This window comes from Panicum virgatum, chromosome 3N (assembly GCF_016808335.1).
Source record: "Panicum virgatum strain AP13 chromosome 3N, P.virgatum_v5, whole genome shotgun sequence".
Taxonomy (NCBI): Eukaryota; Viridiplantae; Streptophyta; class Magnoliopsida; order Poales; family Poaceae; genus Panicum; species Panicum virgatum.
Genome location: NC_053147.1, coordinates 16,394,237 through 16,413,514, shown reverse-complemented (window position 1 = coordinate 16,413,514; position 19,278 = coordinate 16,394,237). Strand labels below are relative to the sequence as shown.

General features: G+C 54.8%; 1 protein-coding gene and 1 non-coding gene across 2 annotated transcripts; both read left to right on the top strand.

Annotated features, from left to right (window-relative positions):
- The first annotated feature begins 845 nt into the window (after window positions 1–845).
- Window positions 846–4,175, top strand: LOC120664667 (probable beta-1,4-xylosyltransferase GT43E). Its single transcript, XM_039943954.1, has 4 exons — window positions 846–1,122; window positions 1,544–2,615; window positions 2,895–3,153; window positions 3,528–4,175. Exons 2-4 carry the CDS (start codon window positions 1,690–1,692, stop codon window positions 3,696–3,698), a joined length of 1,356 nt encoding a protein of 451 aa, XP_039799888.1. The 5' UTR covers window positions 846–1,122; window positions 1,544–1,689; the 3' UTR covers window positions 3,699–4,175.
- Window positions 4,176–4,617: 442 nt separating this feature from the next.
- Window positions 4,618–4,699, top strand: TRNAS-CGA. The gene has a single exon. It is a non-coding gene; the product is annotated as a tRNA-Ser (tRNA).
- Window positions 4,700–19,278: the final 14,579 nt, after the last annotated feature.

The window sequence follows — 19,278 nt, the reverse complement described above, 5'->3', positions numbered from 1 at the left end:
GCCGTGCACCCAGCACACCAGCACAGCACGCGGGAAGTCACGAACCGCTGTCGCCATCCGTAAAACCGCAAGATTCCAGGGGCTCGATTGCAACCGGGGACGCCACGCCACGCAACGCAACTCAACTAACCTCCCCTCCGACGGCGACCGGGGCGGGCCGCCATTTGTTTTACTCGCTCCCCGCGCCCCCCTTTTCTCCAGCCATCCAGCCATCGCCTCACCAACTCCCGTGTCTCGGTCAGGGTTAACCTAACCGGTGGGAACCGGTCCGGTTTGACCGGTTACCGGTCAAACCGGTCCGGTCCGGTTCCGGTTCCGGCCGGTACCCAACCGGCCAAAATTCAAATTTTAAATTTGAATTTAAAAAATAAAAAATTTTCAAAAAATTCCTAAAAATACTTCAAGGTGTGATGAATCTAATGGTGTCAAATTTTCTCAAAAATTCATTCATTTAGTATAGTTTGTGAGAATTTAAAGTTAAATCAAAAAAGAAAAAGAAAAAAAATGGGCCGGCCCATGAAGGCCCACCGATCAAACCGGTCAAACCGGCCGGTAAACCGGTCAAACCGGTCGGTAAACCGGCAAAACCGGCCGGTAAACCGGTTGCACGTGAGCTTTTGAATTTCAAACCGGCCAAACCGACCGGTAAACCGGTAAAACCGGCCGGTAAACCGGTCAAACCGGCCGGTAAACCGGTCGGAACCGGTTGCACGGAAAAATTTGAATTTATTTGAATTTGGATTTGAATTCAACCGGTTTCCACCGGTAACCGGTCAAACCGGTCCGGTAAACCGGAACCGGAGTCCGGCGGTTACCGGAAACCGGTTGGGAAGTAAAACCCTGGTCTCGGTTAGCGTGGAGAGAGAAAGGGGGGAGAGAGAGGTCAAGCCACAAGCCGGAGCCGAGAACAGCTCAACAGCAGGGAGGCCGGGGAAAAGGAGAGGCGTGGGAGGGCTGCCCTCGAGGGAGCCAGAGCCAGCCACCCCCACCGCGGCTGCCGTACGCGGAGCAAAAGCCTGCATCTGGATCAGGCCGCTCCCTGCTCTCGCCGTCGCCACCCGGGCCGCCGCCGAGCGGAGATCCGCCCCGGGCCTGGGCGCAGGCTGGTCTCTGCCTTCCCTGGTAAGGAAGCCCTTGCTTGCTTGGACGGATTGTTGGCTTGCTTTGTCCTGCGGAATCCGATCCGTCCGGCTAGTTCCGGGTTCCCGTGCTGCGCGGCGCGGTGGAGAATGCTTGTAGCAGTTAATTTCCCAAAGTTTTGCTGGGTTCAGCTGATCCCCCCGTGCCCGTTAAGGTCCGCCGGTGGTGGTTAGAGAGAAATGTCGTCTTGTCTTTTCTTTTAAGGTGATCTTCTTAGCTCCTAGAGCGTTGGGTACCTCCTTAGCTTTGGATCTTGCTGCTCTTGCAACTCGGATTGCTGTGGCTGGAAGAACTTCTAATTTAACACGTTTTTATGATAAAGGGGTTTCTATTAAGCACGAGCATGTACTGTTTGATCTTTGAGCTGAGCTGAGGCAGTTCTCGCCACTGACTGTTTTTGCAGGTACAATTCGTTTGATCACCTCCTAAATTCTCCACTCCCGTTTTCACATGAGTAGAAGGGACAAAAGGTGCAGCAATTGTGACTAAAGGCTCGTGCTTTTGAGTAATTCAGGAGGGATACATGCGTAACAAAACCCTGATTCTGGAATGATGTCCAGTCGAAGGAACAGCGGGATTATCCTACGGGAAGGGTCGGTTAGGGACTGGTCTGAGTTCAATGATCCCTCGCCGTCTCCAAAACTGCTGTATTCACAGTCCTATGTTGCAATGAGGGGGTTGCTGGCCTCAGTGGTATCCTTGGACTTTTTCCTGTTGTCAAGCAAGCTAAAATCTGCATGGGCAGGTATGACGTCCCAGAGGCATATTCGATCGCAGGAGAGATCGAAATCAAGGGGATTGAACTGCAAGAGAGTTGCTGTTCATCTGTTATTGTGTTTCATGGTTGGCATTTTCATTGGATTCATGCCATTCTTCTCGGTTGATGTTTATAAGAAAATTGTCTCTGAAAATGAGAGGCTTCCATTTCATGAGAGTGTGGTTGCGACGGAGATGATGGATACTAAAGTTAAGGAGTTGGAGACAGTTGTAGTAGAGAAAGAGGTCGAACTGATTGATGAACCAGAAGTTGGAGAGAGCCCTCCAGTTCCTGCAATGTTGGATGATGAGGCAGATTTTGCTGAATCAACACGTGCATTACCTGCTATTGAAGAATCCAAAATCACTGTGAAGAAGCTGCTGATAATCGTGACAATTACTTCTGTTCGGCCACAACAGGCATATTACTTGAATCGGCTCGCCCATGTTTTGAAAGCTGTACAGGCACCTCTTCTGTGGTTAGTGGTGGAATGGCCTGAACAGTCCTATGAAACAGCAGAAATTTTGAGGTCTTCTGGGGTTATGTACAGGCATCTCATATGTAGAAAAAATACTACAAGTGTGCGAAAGATTGCTGTCTGTCAAAGGAATAATGCAATCTATCATGTCAAAAAGCATCACCTGGATGGTATAATGCATTTTGCCGATGAAGAACGGTCATACTCTGCTGATGTATTTGAAGAAATGCAGAAAATCAGGTCAGAACAGCCACATTTTTTTTGCTGTACTGATGATTCATAATAAGCTGTTTGAAAATGCAATTTTATATAGATAATATAGTTTTTCCTCTTTAGCTTAACAAAAAATATTGTGTATTTTATTGACACAAATGATGGAGCTAGAAAACCACAAAGTTCCCATTCTTGCCTGAAACCTTTAATGAGAAATTTCAGGTCAAAAGATCTGCTAGCCATATTTGGGTAGAAATAAATCAGACATCCTGTTTCCCTTCTCATGAACTGTGCTATGTTTTTCAGACGCTTTGGCTCATGGCCTGTAGCAATCCATGTCAGAACTAAGTATAGGGCAGTTTTGGAAGGCCCTATTTGTAAAGGTAGCCGAGTCACCGGATGGCACACGATCCAGACAGTTCAGAAGAAGAGTATGACTCGTCGATTCCCAATAGGTTTCTCTGCGTTTGCTTTCAACAGCACAATGTTATGGGACCCTCAGAGATGGAACCGCCCAGCTATGGATTCTGTTATAGTTCACTCAGGTGGAAGAGGTGGTTTGCAGGTGAGTTTGTTGTAATGTAATCTACAATTGTTATAAGTAGTTTTTCCTTCAAATAGCTGATGGAACCTCTGTTGCATAAAGTCAGCACACATCCTAGTTGGTTAGTGATTTTTTTACATCCCGCCATGCAGCATACCGCGTAGCAGTAGTTATCCATGGAAATGTTGCTTCTCCGATTATATAAGAATTATGATGAAGACAATCAGAAGAAACTGTAGATACCTTAGGGGTCTCTTTAAGCTGCTAGAATGAAACAAATTGAATGCACCATGGCCAACAAACTATGTGATGAAAAGCATATCTATGATTGAGTTCTACTTGTCTACTTGATCATAATACCGATAGATGTTCTGGCCTGACATGTATCTTTGCAGGAATCGAGGTTCATAGAAAAGCTTGTTAAAAATGAGCGCCAAGTAGAGGGTCTTCCAGATAATTGCAACAGGGTTATGGTCTGGAATTTCAACCTGGAACCTCCTCAACTCAACTATCCCACAGGCTGGGCACTGTATAAGAACCTAGAAGCTGACATGCCTGTAATATAGTTTCTTGCTGCTGCACTATATCTGCTAGAGGTGATTTTTCTCAGCAAGCCAGAAACACCAAGGACATTTCCAGTGTCACAATGCTTCTAAATCTCGACTGCCTGTTGTTACCAGATGTCAAAACTCCAGTTAGGTTGCTGGATGAAGCCATCCTGAGCTGGTTGCTCCAAAGATTACATGGATATTATGTGTCGAGATCTGCCTTCAGTAATTTCAGATCTGTTGCAGGGCCAACCAAATCAGCATTTTTTTCCTTTTGTGTATTCCTTTTATGCTCTTTATTTTTTTTCTCTCCTTTATATTTACCAGCTAGATACAGCGTGTAGTGTTTGTTTTTTAGATTCTTCTGTTTTTGCATATGTGTTACCTTCTTACAGATGTAAAAGCTCGCATACATTTTAACTGTTTAAGGGCAAAAGGCAAATACCATCTTGATACATGAAGAGATTAAAAAAAACATTTAGCTTTTGAGCTGTCGATGCAGTCGGTTTTGGCTTTTCACGGGTTGCTTTCCCACGAGGCAATGGCAGTGCAACACAATGCCTGTAATATGTAACAATGAGGTTGGTCTGTCTGAGGTCTGAATTCTCGGACGTTTGATAAACCACATGGCCGACACAGGTCGGGACTCAGGCGTACTGAACGGTGGTATGAATGTATCAGAGCTGTATTTTATGGTGCAAGCTTGCATTATTTTTATAAGGATGAGCGTTTAACAAACCGAAATTACACTGGAGTTTCAAGATCAGGGAAATAAACCAAATAAGGGCTCTGTACATTGACCTGTGCTATATTATATGCTGAGGGCTTGATGTTTCGTACGATAATCTTACATGAGATCATAGGTGGGTAGTTCAGGATTAGCGACTTTCACATATCATATAATATAAATATATCTTTATAATGAGTCAGCACAAGCGTCGATATGTCCGAGTGGTTAAGGAGACAGACTCGAAATCTGTTGGGCTTTGCCTGCGCAGGTTCGAATCCTGCTGTCGACGTTTTATGTTTTTTCTTCACCGGTTCTCCTTGTATTTTATCCCTGGCTTATTTTTATTTTCAACACTTTTAAAATACTATTAATTTCATTGTATTGGTCAATGTTTTTTATTTTCATTTTTTATCAATGAATTTCGTGCTAAATTTTGCTTTCAATTTCTTTACAGCAAACATATATTAATATACATCTTGTTTTCTGTCTCTAGGCTGGCGCGCTACTGGAGGCGATGTGGACAAGCTCTCTGGGGAATAGCATCTTCACAAAAATAGACCCGTTAGTCCTATTTTTGTGCTACAACTAAACCGTAGGCAGTCAGTTTGTCGTGGTGCTGCAAACCACAGCCGGGTGGCTGAAGGCACCCGCCTAAGCCCAGAGAGTGTGTACTCAGGGGTTAGCTAGTCCTAGTTCGATCTCGCTCAAGAACACGATGAACACAGTGGGATTAGAGTGGTTCGGGCCGCCGGAGCGTAATACCCTACGTCCACTGTGTGTTGTATTGGCTTACCTCGAGAGAGTTCGCGAGAGCTTGTGTATGTCTGGAGAGCCTGTTCGGCCTGTTGTGTACAGCACGCGCCTCCCTTTTATATCTCAAGGGGGCGCGTACATGGCCGTTGGGACCCCAACAGGTGGGCCCAACGATGCAGTACAAGATAACGTACTGTTCATAATTATGGCGTCGCAGGCGAAGGAGATCCCTTTCCTGGATTCCATTGCCTGCTCCCGGAATCCTCCGTCCGGCATGTCCAGGCGCTGTCTTGTCGGAGCGGCGCCAGGCATAGCTAGCGGCATTGCCTGCCACGTAGCTGAACGGGCCGCGTAGCTTGCGGCGTAGAAGGCATGATGGAAAAGTGCTGTGCCGTCGTATCCAATTAATGCGGCAGACGGGCTCTGCGCGGCCGCAGCACAGGCGGCTACACTGTGTACCTTGGTAATACGCGGTGCACAGCGAGGCCTGACAAAGGCTGTCCCGCGTGCCGCGGCGACAGAGCACGCCTCAACCATCTGCATTAAATGCGGTGGGTACGCGAGTCTTCCAGCGGAAGACTCGCGCACGAGTCCGCGCTCCGGACCCCCACACGGTAAGGGAGGTCCGGATGGACGCAGAGGTCCCGGACCCCTACGGGGGGTCCGAGGCCTCGGCTGTCAGCTCGGAGTTTTCCTTCCTTAGGGACATGTGGCGTCTCCGGACCCATCCCTAGGCGGAGGACGGGTCCGGGGCCATTGGCTTGGTGAGGAAAGAGCCTAACCCGTGGGGCCTGGCTACTCCGTTCTTTGCGCGCAGTTACGGATAACTACGCGGATCCTGCCTTGCCGCAGTAAGAGTGGGTATCCCTGTTACAGGGTACCGACAGTGGCCCCCGGGCCCACCTTGGGGGAGGTACGAACCCGCAGGTGGGGCCACTACTGAGATTTGGCTCTGCATAGCTTGAAGCTTCTTACTACAGGGGCATTGACCGGCTTTAACCATCCGTCGGGTTGTTTGCTGCCTCATCACATCGCAACGGTTTACTGACTCATGGCCCCCACGCACAATGGTTCACCTCGTCACGCGCGCGATGCTCGGCATTGTTGCGGCCGGAGTAAACGGTATATTTACCACTGGCGCAGTTCCCAAAAAGCTCGGCCACGCCAGCGCTTAATACGCGCACGTCAACTCAGTTTCCGCCTCGCTTCGCGCGTGGGCGACGGTTCAGATCCTGCCTTTTCACACCTTTGTTGGTTACCCACCCTCCCTGACAGATGGGCCTGGGCCCCCTTTTCAGGGACTGGGCGGTTAACACCAGGTGCGGGCGTCGCTTGGGTTCCAGCGACGGTTCCGGGGCGCGCCGGTTGAGTCAGGCTTTATAACGGGGCAAACCGTATACCGCGTTTACTTTTCCGCATTCGCCTTCTTCCTTCCAACCTTTGCGCCCCTTTGCCTTCGAGCTTTCCTTGCCCCTTGCTCCCCCACGCAGGCTGCTCCTCACCTCCACAGAGAGATGGCATCCCTTGCTCATCCTCGCCGTTTCCAGTTCGAGGAGGAGTTGAACACGGTGCGCTGCCTGCTTGGGTGGAGCGCTCAGGAGACCGGCTGGGGGGTCCGAGCAGGCTCGGTTCCCCTTGGCAACCTCCACGCCGGGGAGTTTGTGCTATTCACCTCGCACATCTCCACCGGCGTGGGGCTGCTAATCTCTTCGTTCCTGCTACTGCTGCTGGAAGACTTCGGCCTCCAACTTCAGCACCTGACGCCCCACTCCCTCCTCCTGACGTCCATCTTCGTGCATTTGTGCGAGATGTTCATGGGAGTGCGGCCGCGCGTCATCCTCTTCCACTACTTCTTCGTCCTGGTGAAGTCCGGAAGGAGCAAGGACGAAGTGGGGGGGGGGGTACTACTTTCAGATAAGGAGTGACCTATCGACGCCTTACATTCCCGGCCTTACTGGCGGGAAGTGGGAGGAGTGGCGCAGGGATTGGGTGATCGCCACCACCGAAGCCAACAAGCGTCTCGCCCTGCCGACCGAGGGACCTGCCACCGACCGTGGATCCTGGAGGGCCAAGCCATCCCTACAGCCGGAATTCGACTCCGTGCTGGGCAAGATCAGGTCGCTGGCGGAGAGCGGCCTCACCTCGTGGCACGTGCTTGGAGATTTCCTGAAGCGCCGGATCGCCCCCCTGAAGCAGCGGCCGCGCCCTGCTTGGAGCTTCACCGGCCTCAACGACTGCAGCAGGACCCACCGCGGAGAGGGGAGCGACCTGACCCAGGAAGCCTTGGAGGTCCTGGTGCGGGCCGTGACGGGAGACGCCTTCATCCCGGAGAACCTGATCGTCCCTCAGGGTATTGTCCCCCTCTGTGAGGACTCCGCGAGGGTGGCGGTGCTGGCTACCCTGCCAACTCTTGACGACGGGGGGCTGGCCCCACGCCAGACCGGGGGCGATCCGAACCGTAGGCTTCGGATCCCTGGCGCATCAGGGGATCAAGCTACACTGAGCACCGCGGGGTCCGGCGCCACCACGAAGGGGAAGCAGGCCGGGGCCAGTAGCGCCGCCACAGCCGGTTCCAGCCAGGTACAGAGCAGCTCCGGTGCATCGTCGGGGGATGCAGACCGGCGTAGGCTACTCAGGGGTGACGGGACCCCAGTCACGGAGCCCGCCACGAAGTGTCAGAGGACCTCTGAGGGCACGGGCCAGGGTAGCTCCCGGGCCGCCGGCCCTCGCGGGTCCTCCGGGGCGACTGTGCCGCCACCATCGCCGCCGAGAGATACCTCCCGCCGGCAGCAACAGCAGCAGCAGCAGCCGCAGGAGCAGCTGCAGCGGGCGCGAGAACGGCAACAGCAGCAATAGGTGCAACCCCGAGTTGCGCCCGCGCCGCAGCCACGGGAACAGCAGCAGCAGGAGGAGGAGGAGCAAGCCCGGGTTGCGCCTGCATCGCGGCTGCGGGAGCAGCAGCAGCAGCAGGAGCGGAGGTCGGGCCTCCGAGGACGCTGGGTACCCGGCACTTCTGGGTTAGTGTTATTCTGCTCTCTTCCCCTATGCCAGGTGCTCTGCTTTTTGCTGAAGGTTTCTCCGCTTGTTGCCAGGGCTCCTCGCCCCAGCAGTTCTTCTACCATCGCCGACTCATCGGCTGGTGCCCAGGCGACCGCGGCCTCTGCGGCGATAGCAGCGGCAACGGCAGGTGCTGGATCCTCAGGTACAGCGACCTCTGCCAGCCCGGTGGTGCCCGATGTGGTGCTGACAGGTGCGTCATTACCAGACTCAGCAGCACACAACGCTGCAGCGGCGGGGGCACCTGTGACGGGCGCAGCAGACGCAGCGGCGGCGGAGTTGTCGGTGCTGGGCGCAGCCGCACCCGACGCAGCGACGGCGGAGGCGCCGGCGCTGGGCGCAGCCGCACCCGATGTGGCGGCGGCGGACACGCCGGCGCTGGGCGCAGCCACACCCGACATGGCAGCGGTGGAGGCGCCGGTGCTGGGCGTTGCCGCACCCGACGCAGCGGCGCCAGTGCTGGGTGCAGCCGCACCCGTCGCTGCGGCGGCGGAGGCGCCGAAGACAAGTGCTGCAGCGGAAGCTCCCACCTCCAGCTCTGATCTTGTTGCAGAGGAGGAGTTGGAGGTGGTCTTTGGCAGGTAGCTCCTGCAGCTCCAACTCCCGGAGGAGGAAGCGACTCCCCTACCCCAGGTGCTGGCCCAGGTCCGGCGGTCGATAGTGGAGGCAACCTCCTCCGCCGAGGCGGCCTTCAGGCGGGAGTGGTCTACCCTGGAGAGCGAACGCCAGCGCCTCTCCAACTGGCACACCCGCCTGGAGGCGCACACGAAGGCGGAAGCCTCCCGTGCTGCGGAAACCCGGTCGAAGCTCAAAGCCGACCATGAGGCCTATCGAGCCAACCTTCTAAAGGTATTCAACCGGGATCTTGCAGTATCGAGCCGGGAGAAGACCCTGGCCCAGCGGGAGGAGACTTTTGCCTTGGAGGTTGTTGGCTTCGCGGCTCAGCGGTCCGACCTCGAGACTCGCCTCGCGGCCCAGCAGTCCGAGCTGGAGACTCGCAGCCAGGGTCTCGAGGTCCGGAGGCAGGAGCTCGACGACCTCTCTGCAACTCTACAGGGATGGCGTGAGCAAACTGCAGGAGAGAGCCAGCAAGCTGACTGTTGCTGAGGCGGATCTGGAAGAGGACCGGAAGTCTCTTGACAAGCGGGAGTCCCACGCCTCCAACATGGAGAAGGAACTTGGGCACCAGCGGGACTCCCTCAAGAAGCTGAAGGAGTGGTCGGAGAAGAGGAAGGCCGAGCTCGAGGAGAGGTCTCGCGAGCTCGAGGAGAGGTCCCGCGAGGTGGAGGTGGCCAAGGCGGCACTGGACACCCGGGTGCAAGAGGCGGTCCAGGAGGCGGTCCGGAAGGACCAGGAGGACCAGCGCGTGGAGGCCCAGCGGATCGCTGACAGGGCGACCGAAGCGAGCCTAGCACTGGTGCCACTTGGAATGAGCCCAATCCAGGTGGCGGAGCCACCAGCTTCGATAGCTGACGCCTTCCCAGTGCTAAATTCTGCTTCGGATAGGCTCCAGCGTCTGGGGCCAGTCCTTGCTGGCCAGCTCGAAGCCGAGGGTCACGAGCTGATCCGAATGGTGGCGGAGCACATCCTGACCTGCCTCCGGAGCCACGACCCGGCCATCTCGCTGACGCCCGTGGTCGATGGTCCTGTAGCGGAGACGGAGGCCGCCGCTCGGGACAGCGTGCGGGAGGTCGTTGACTTCGTTGCCGCCTACTTCAAGCGGGAGCCTGCAGACCCTTGAGCTGGGGATTGTATCTTTGTATCTTTTGCATTATGTAACAAATATTGTACTAGTTGAAATTTTTGAAATAGAAGAAAACTTCAACTTAGCTGTTCGTCAGTTGCTGATTTGCGGTATGCAGCACCCCGGCGCCCTAGCCTCCTGGCGGATAGGTTCAGTTGTTTGGACATATCTGCCACCTGAGCCGTAGAAGATATTCCGGACCTCCTTGGTCATAGGTGCCGCATAGTTTGCAAGGCGAGCAAGCGTCTTGTTCCCTGTGTAGCATACAGAACTACAGAGAGAAGAATCAAATTCGCTTATACGGTAGTAATGATACTGCAACTTAGCTGTTTGACGCATGCAGAATCCATTCATGATGTCTGGGACAAAGCGGATGCTCCGGGCCCCCTGGGAGATAGACTCAGTTGTTTTGAGTCTGTCTACCATTGAGACTGGACCTTGATCTGCATGAAACCTTTGAAGCGGATGCCAGGACCCCTGGTAGGTAGGCTCAATGGTTTGAGGCTGGCTACCACCAGTCAGGGCTTAACCTGTGTACCACTTCAAAGTTACATCTTAGTAACAGGCCCGCGAGACTCATCCTGGACCGGTCCCAGGCTGGTACCAGGTCCGGGGCTCTAGATGCACAGGTCCAGGTAGCTCAGTGCTTGTTACAGAGTGGTGGAGTGCGTAGGCTTAGGGTATGGAACCAGGCTAAGGCGCTACACAGGGCTCCGGACCACTCCAGGAAACAGCACGATCTTTCCGGACCTGGCTTCATCGTCCCAGACCCTTCGCAGCAGTGGGTGAGGTCACTTTGTTGTACTTGATCCTTTGAGATATAGGGCTGGACATGCCGTGTAGGACTTAGGAAGCCAACTCTTGAGCTGGAATGAGGTCCAGGCCCCTAATTACCCAGCCCCGGGTACTAGGACACTCGTTACAGGGTGGTGGAGTGTGTAGGCTTTGGGTACGGAATCGGCTAAGCAGCTACACAGGGCTCCGAACCACCCCAGGAAACAAGTACCCCCTCTCCAGAGCTGGTTCTTAGGGGTCCGGACCTCTCTCCCAGCAGCAAGAGGGTCCGGATCTGTACGGCAGTCCAGCGACTCAATACAGATCTTAGTTGTAGCAACAAGAGTAGAGGTCCACGCGGGGGTTAGAAAGGTAAAATCTCGAGAATCAGAATGCGAAATTAAATTTTGACACAAAGACAGAATTGGGAGAAATTATTTCCTTTGCAATCTTGATGTACATGGCCTTGCGCGATGGATGCCAGAGGCCGGGTTTATGAGGTCGGACCTCTACCGCTCTGAGCCGCGCGTTAGCCGACGTTGCGATGGATGCCAGAGGTCGGGTTTACGAGGGTGGCCATCAACCGCTCTGGGCCGCACGCTAACTCTAACTTATTACAAAGGAAAAGTTTATTTCCCTGCTCTGCCTAGGTGTAAAACTTACGCAGATGCTCTATGTTCCATGGGTTGGGCAGCGGCACTCCATCTTCTGTGGCGAGGCGAACGCATCCGGGCCGGCATACCTCTGTAACCTTGAAGGGCCCCTCCCAGCTGGGGAAAAGTTTGTGGAGCCCTGCTCGGTTCAGAATCCGTCTGAGGATGAGGTCACCAGCCCGGAGCTCCCTACTGTGCACGAATCGTTGATGATAGCGCCTGAGCGCCTGGTTGTAGCATGCATTTCGGATTGCTGCTCGCCACCTTCGTTCGTCAACGAAGTCCACGTCGTCACGCCGCAGCTGCTCCTGCATGGATTCGTCAAAAGCCTGGACCCGTGGTGAGCCCAGGTGAATTTCTGGGGGAAGGCATGCTTCAGCCCCGTAGACCAGGAAGAACGGAGTCTCCCCGGTGGCTCGGCTGGGTGTGGTCCGGTTGCCCCATAGTACACATGGAAGCTCATCAACCCATTGGGCACCATGCTTTTTCAAGCAGTTGTAGGTGCGGGTCTTGAGTCCCCTGAGGATCTCTGCATTCGCTCTCTCAACCTGTCCATTGCTGCGGGGATGTGCCGCGGACGCAAAGCATAGCTGGATGCCGATGTCCTCGCAGTACTCTTGGAAGTGTCTGCTTTTGAATTGGGTCCCGTTGTCCGCAATGATGTGGTTTGGGACGCCAAATCTGCACACAATGGACTTGAGGAACGCGACTGCTGATTTCTTTGTGATATTCACCACAGGGGTAACCTCCGGCCACTTTGTGAACTTGTCGATGGCGACGTAGAGGAACCGGTACCCGCCGACGGCCTGGGGGAATGGCCCCAGGATATCCACACCCCACAAGGAAAATGGCCATGAGGGCGGAATCATTTGCAGAGCTTGAGCCGGTGTGTGTATTTGCTTTGCATGGAAATGGCATGCTTTGCAGGATTTTACCAGCTCAGCCGCATCCTGGAGTGCTGTTGGCCAGTAGAAACCATGCCGAAAGGCCTTGCCAACAAGCGTGCGAGATGAAGAATGACTTCCACACTCGCCTCCATGGATCTCCGCGAGCAACTCGTGGCCCTCTCCCTGGGAGATGCATCGCATGAGGACACCATTGGCGCCACGGCGGTAGAGATCCCCTTCTACCACCGTGTAGCGTTTAGCCAATCGGACTATGCGCTCAGCGGACACATCATCATCAGGGAGGATGTTATCTTTCAGGTAGCCCCGGATCTCGGAAATCCATGCATCGAGAGTTCCCTGAGCAAGTGGGGGTGGCTCTATGAGGTCTCCAGGATCCTCGGTAGAACACACAGCCCAGGTCGGGCACCATAGGTGGAATGCCGCCGGGACTGCTAGCTTCGAGGTGCTAGCATGATCCCCTTCACCCAGCTCGGCAGGCTGGGCGGTAGGTCTCAGCAGCTGTCTTTCGAAGACGCCCTCGGGCATGGATGCCCAGGTAGATGCTCTCGCGGAGAGATCATCCGCTGCTGAGTTGAGTTCGCGGGGAACGTGTTGCAGTTCCAAGGCGTCGAAGTCCTTCTCGAGCTTCCTCACGTGTATGAGGTATGCCGCGAGCTGGGGATTGTTGCAGCTGCAATCCCCTCGGACCTGCTTGACGATTAGCTGAGAGTCCCCCTTCACCAGAAGCTGCCGGACCCCCAGAGACAGGGCTTGCGTCAAACCAAAGATCAGAGTTTCGTACTCCGCCATGTTGTTGGTGGCCTTGAACTCAAGGTGCACCATGTACTTCAGCTGATCTCCGTCTGGGTCGATGAGGACCACACCAGCTCCGGCCCACTTCTCGCGGGCAGACCCGTCGAAGAAGAGTGTCCAGTGGGGCTCGGTGAAGACTGGTGTCCTGAGTTCCGGCTCCGGGGGTCCGGCGTTGAAGTCCGGACCCCCAGAATTACTTGGGGAAGGAGTCCATTCCGCTATGAAGTCCGCCAGGATCTGGCTCTTGACTGCGTGGCGAGGCTGGAAGTCCAGTTGGAACTCAGCTAGCTCTGTTGCCCACTTGGCGATATTGCCCGTGGCGTTGGAGTTGTGCAGGATCGCTCTTAGCGGATAAGAGGTCACTACAACAACTCGGTGTGCCTGGAAGTAGTGGCGCAGTTTCCTGGACGCAATAAGTATCGCGTAGATAAGCTTATGCGTCTCAAGATACCTGGCCTTCGCCTCGTGGAGGACTTCGCTGACGTAGTAGACTGGCTTTTGGATGGTCCGGACCCTGGTGAGCGGGTCCGGTTCGCCCTTATCCTCCACGTCAGGTCCTTGGGCCCCCAGCGGTCCTGGGCTTCCACTGATACGAGGCTCCTCCTGACCCCCTTGTCCGGGTTCCGGAGCTTCAGGCAGAGGTGAGGCTGACGGGCCCCCGTGTCTGGGGTCCGGCTCACCATCCTTGGCCGGGGAGACCCTGGTGTCCCCCCGGTGAGTTTGCTCCGTCCTTTCGGCGACCAGCACCATGCTGACCGCCTCCGCAGACGCAGCAAGATACAGAAACAACGGCTCACCAGGCTCTGGAGCCACCAATACTGGCAGTGAGGTGGGGTTGTAAGCATCTAGGCCCTCAAGGTATGTTTCGGTGATTAATGACAACCATTATTGTGACTAATGAGTTTGTACAGCTTAATAGATCATTATCACTCATTTGGTCATATGTCAAAAGAGGCCCCTCAATTTCATTATCCAAAAAGGCGATCTCGGTATTCAACTCATATATATGTCAAGACTAAGGATCTTTCTAGTCCTAAGTGTCATAAGGTTGAGAAGGACACTTAGGTTAGTATAGGTTTTATAGTTTTGTAGTGATCGCACTATTAAGAGGGGTTAAGGCCAAGTAACTTGAGCATGGACATGGTCAATCAAAAATGGATGCACACTATGGTCACTCAGGTTCCTAGAAGTTCAAATAAGTGGTTCTCAACTTATATGTCAAGAATATTTGGATTTCATTCAAGACTCAAATCAGAAAAGGCAAAATCAGAAAAAGTCTTTAACACCGGTTTAACCGACGCTTTCATTTTTCTATACGTCGGTTAAACGAAGTCAGCAGAGTCTGGACAAATCAATACACCGGTTAAACCGACGTGTTTGAATTGAACGTCGGTGCATTAGTCCAGAGTTGGTTTTTCCAGGGTGTTTCAAGGTTCTATACACCGGTTAAACCGACGATGTTTGAATTGAGACGTCGGTGCAATTGACCAGTGAGATGGTTTTTCTAGGGATTTCTGAAGTTGTACTCACTGGTTAAACCGACGATGGTTTTGAGTTAACATCGGTGCAGTTGTCCAGAGACTTGATTTTTCAGTTGATCAGTGGACAACTAAACTCACCGGTTAAACCGATGATACGCGGTTAATCTGCCCAAGTTGTAATGGCTAGTTTTCAGAAGGGGCAGTTTACATTCATCGGTTAAACCGACGCTGGCTATTGGAGGTACGTCGGATTAACCGGCGCTAAGCAGTTTTCTGGCAGCTTTTCTCCAACGGCTCTATTCGTGTGAGCTGCCTATATATACCCCTCCAATGGGTCATTTTGCTACTCTTGATACCAGGCAACATCCATACACTCATAATATAGTCAAGAGCCACCTTGAGCTTCATCCTTCACATACTTGTTCATTCAATCAATCAAGAAGCAAGACTAAGGACTTGAGTAGAGAGAAACTTGTGTGCATCCGTTCTTGGTGATCGTTTCTTGCTCAAGTGAAGGTCCTAGCTTGTTACTCTTGGTGATTGGCATCACCTAGGCGATCTTGGTGATCGAGGTGTTTCTCGCGGAGCTTGCCAAGGATTGTGGGAGCCCGGAGAAGAAGATTGTACGTGGCTTGAGCTCCACCACGCCGGGATGGTGAACGGAGACTCTTAGTGAGCGCCCAAGTCTCGGTGACATGGGAGGTGACAAGACTCTTAGTGAGTGTCACAACGTGGATTAGGGGTGTGTGCCAACACATCGACACCACGGGAAAAAATCCGGTTATCTCTTGCACTCTCTCTCATTTCAAGCACTTACTTTCATGCAATCTTTCATGTGCTTGACCTTAGAGATCATAGCTTAGCTCTACCTTGCTTAGTTTCATATCTTGGTTAGCTTGTGTAGTTTGCTTTGTTTAGCCGGTTGGTGAATTGAGCCTTACTAGCATTGCATAGGTTAAGGTTGTTTTAACTATCTTAGAAATTTGAAAAAGGCCCAATTCACCCCCTCTCTTGGTCCATCGATCCTTACAGAGGTGCTGCTTCAGTTCCTGGAAGGCTTGCTCAGCCTCTTCGGTCCAAGAGAATGAACCGGACCTCCTCAATAGTTTGAAGAAGGGGAGGGCCCTCTCAGTCAGCCTCGATATGAAGCGGCTAAGAGCGGCGAGAGATCCTGTAAGCTTCTGGACGTCCTTGATGCGGCCGGGAGGCCTCATCGCTTCGATCGCCTTGATCTTGGCTGGGTTTGCCTCGATGCCTCGATAAGAGACCAGGAAACCCAGTAGCTTCCCCGCTGAGACCCCGAAGATGCACTTCTCGGGGTTCAGCTTCGTGCGCGTGGCGCAGAGCCGGTCGAAGACGAGGGACAGGTCCTCCACTAGTGTAGACCCTACCTTGGTCTTGACCACAATGTCATCAACATACACCTCAACAATATGTCTAATTAGATTACAGAAGGTTTTGTTCATAGCTCGTACAAACGTGGGCAAGGCATTCCTTAGACCATACGGCATGACAATGTAGCAATAAAGCCCATCTACTATTACAAAGGCAGTATGCTTCCTATCCTCTCTAGACATCTGAATCTGGTGAAAACCAGAGTACGCATCTAGGAAAGACAAAAGGTCACACCCGGAGGTGGAGTCCACGATCTGATCGATACGCGAAAGAGGATAGGGGTCTCTAGGACATGCCTTATTGAGGCTGGTGTAGTCGATGCACATCTGAAGCTTTCCATTGGCCTTTGGGACGACGACCGGGTTGGCCAACCACTCAAGGTGGTGGACCTCCTCGATGAAGCCAGCGTGTAGGAGCTTGCGGACTTCTTCGCGGATAAAGTTCTGCCACTCCACAAACTGCTTCCGAGGCTTCTGGCGCACCGGCGTGGCGTCGGGGTAGATCCTCAGATTGTGCTCGATCACTTCCCTGGGGATCCCGGGCATCTGCGACGGTTCCCAGGCGAACACGTCGACATTTGCCAGGAGGAAAGCGATGAGCGCGTCTTCCTATTCCTCCTCCAGGTTCCCCGCGATGCGGGTGGTCCCAGAGGAGTCCGCCCCGATCTGGACTGTCTTCACGGGGACATCGTCCGGATCGGACGGCTGAACCCTGGGTGTCTTTGCAGGCGCCCTGGGTTGAGAGGGGGATGGGACCTCCTCGGAACGCGCTGCCTCCGCTGCCAGAGCATGCAATCTCTCGACTGCAGCGACAGCAGCGGTGCGGTCACCCTGCACGGTGAGGACACCGGCAGGGGAAGGCATCTTCAAGACCAAATACCCGTAATGAGCAATGGCCATGAAGCGGTAGAGTGCCGGCCGGCCAATGATGGCGTTGAACGGGAGGTTCACCTCCGCGACATCGAACAGAACGCTCTCTGTGCGGAAGTTCTCCTCGGTCCCGAACGTGACCGGCAGTGTGATGCTCCCCAGAGGGAACACCGGATGTGGGCCCACTCCGGAGAATGGGCGAGAGGGAGTCAGCTTGGACTCCGGGATCTGCAGCTGCTTGAACGCTGCATAGCTGATGACGTTGAGGCCAGCCCCCCCGTCGATCAGCACATGATAGAGCCTCACGTTGGATATGACAGGGGCGGTGACTAGAGGTAGTACACCAGCCCCAGCCATATTCTCCGGGCAATCGGATGGCCCGAAAGAGATGGTGGTGTTCATCCACCTCTGGTGCGGCGCCGCCTTCGGGACCCCTGGCTTCACTGAAAGGACCTCTCGGCGAAGGGTCTTCACGTCCCGCCGGGAGACAAGCTCCCAGCTTCCGTCGTACATTACGTACAGCTTCTTGCGGCGGTCGCCGTTGTCGGAATTGGAGTCGTCGTCGTGGTAGACGCCCTTCAGCTCCCGAGCGGGGGACTGGTACCCCAGCTCCTTCTCCCCAGCAGCGGCTCCGCTGTCGGAGGCCTTCTCCTTGCCAGGCCGCTGGCAAGGAGGGGGTGATCCGTCCTTGGAGGACTGCTCACGCCGCCCACTGACCCGCTTCGCGAGCTTCTAGATCTCGCGGCAGTCAGCGGCGCTGTGGCGAGCAGTGGGATGCACTGGGCATGAACCTCCGCTTCCACCTTGCGGGCGAGGGTGTTTGCCATGTGCATTCTGTCCCCCGGCCGCTGCTGCAGCCGCCGGCGCCGCCGCTGGTGCTGCTGCTGCAACGACTGGTCCACCAGAATGTGGCTCCCCGCGACTCCGGTTCTTGTTCTTCTTCTTGCCACCGCCCTGAGCGGTAGCACCGGAGCCACCAGCCTTGGTGTCTCCGTCTTGGGGGGTTGAGTGCCATGCACGGCCCTCAGCGGCCCTGGCACACTTGTCTGCCAGGGAGAAAAGCGTAGTAACGCTTTCCACCTCATGCGTCGCCAGCTTCTCGAGCATCTTCTCGTCACGTACCCCATGGCGGAAAGCAGTGATAATAGATGCATCGGAGATACGAAGAATAGTACCCCGTACCTTGGTGAAGCGCGAGATGAAGGCCCGGAGCGTTTCTCCGGGTTTTTGCCTCACGGCGTGAAGGTGTGCCTCCACACCATGCTGCTGGTATGCGCTGGCGAAGTTCGCTGTGAACCTCGCACAGAGCTCCTCCTAGGACTGGATCGTCCCAGGTGTGAGGTTCATGAGCCAAGTCCGGGCTGGCCCAGACAAGGCTACATGAAAGTAGCTCGCCATGACGGCGTCATTACCACCAGCTGCTGTGATGGCGGTAACGTACACCTGCAGGAATTCCGACGGGTTAGTGGTACCGTCGTACTTCTCTGGCAGGTGCGGGCGGAACTTGGACGGCCATGCCACCACGCGGAGGTGCTCTGCCAGCGCAGCGCAGCCCACCCCAGCCACCGGGGCGCACGCCTGTATCCGGGCGTTCACTGGAGGCTTGGGTGCTGCCATATCCAAGTCGGCGTTGAGGTTGCATCCCTCAATGTTGAGACGGCGCTCTCGCGCCCTCTCGACGGAGATGCGGGCATCCTCTCTCGCGCGCCGGCGGTTGAGCTCCGCCCGCAAGTCTTCTGTCCGTGCACCCCTCACGGTGGGGGAGCGCACAGATGCCGACGCACCGCCCTGGCGCTGGTGGTAGGGTACCACCGCATTGCCGGGCGGAGGTCGTTGCCCAGTCCTTGTAGAACTGGGGGAGGCCTGAGCCAGACGGAGGAGACGGTCAACGTCGTCCCGCCACTGCCTCAGGGCGTCTGGCGAGGCTGCAGCAGCCGGAGGGTTGCGAAACAACTCCCTAGCCGCCGCCAGCGCTCCGCCACTCGCAGCCTGCGAGGGGGCCCGTGAAGGCCGCCCTGTCCCTTGCCGTCGAGCAGCGCGCGCTGCCGCCGACGGTGCTTGCCCCACAGGCACAGTTGCCCCTGGTGCAGGAACTCGAGAGGCGTGTGGCGTGGAGGACGCCACACCCTCCGTCATCTCCACGTCGTCCACACGAACCATGGAGACGGGGAAGAGATGAACTGCGACCAACTAGTTCCCCTACCTGGCGCGCCAAATGTCGTGGTGCTGCAAACCACAGCCGGGTGGCTGAAGGCACCCGCCTAAGCCCAGAGGGTGTGTACTCAGGGGTTAGCTAGTCCTAGTTCGATCTCGCTCAAGAACACGATGAACACATCGGGATTAGAGTGGTTCGGGCCTCCGGAGCGTAATACCCTACGTCCACTGTGTGTTGTATTGTCTTGCCTCGAGAGAGTTCGCGAGAGCTTGTGTATGTCTGGAGAG

Bases quoted from the DNA above. Each gene is read 5' to 3' on its own strand.
- LOC120664667 (XM_039943954.1), top strand. From the start codon at position 1,690: ATGATGTCCAGTCGAAGGAACAGCGGGATTATCCTACGGGAAGGGTCG. The intron at 2,616-2,894 runs GTCAGAACAGCC...TATGTTTTTCAG, and splicing joins GAAGAAATGCAGAAAATCAG to ACGCTTTGGCTCATGGCCTG. The intron at 3,154-3,527 runs GTGAGTTTGTTG...GTATCTTTGCAG, and splicing joins GTGGAAGAGGTGGTTTGCAG to GAATCGAGGTTCATAGAAAA.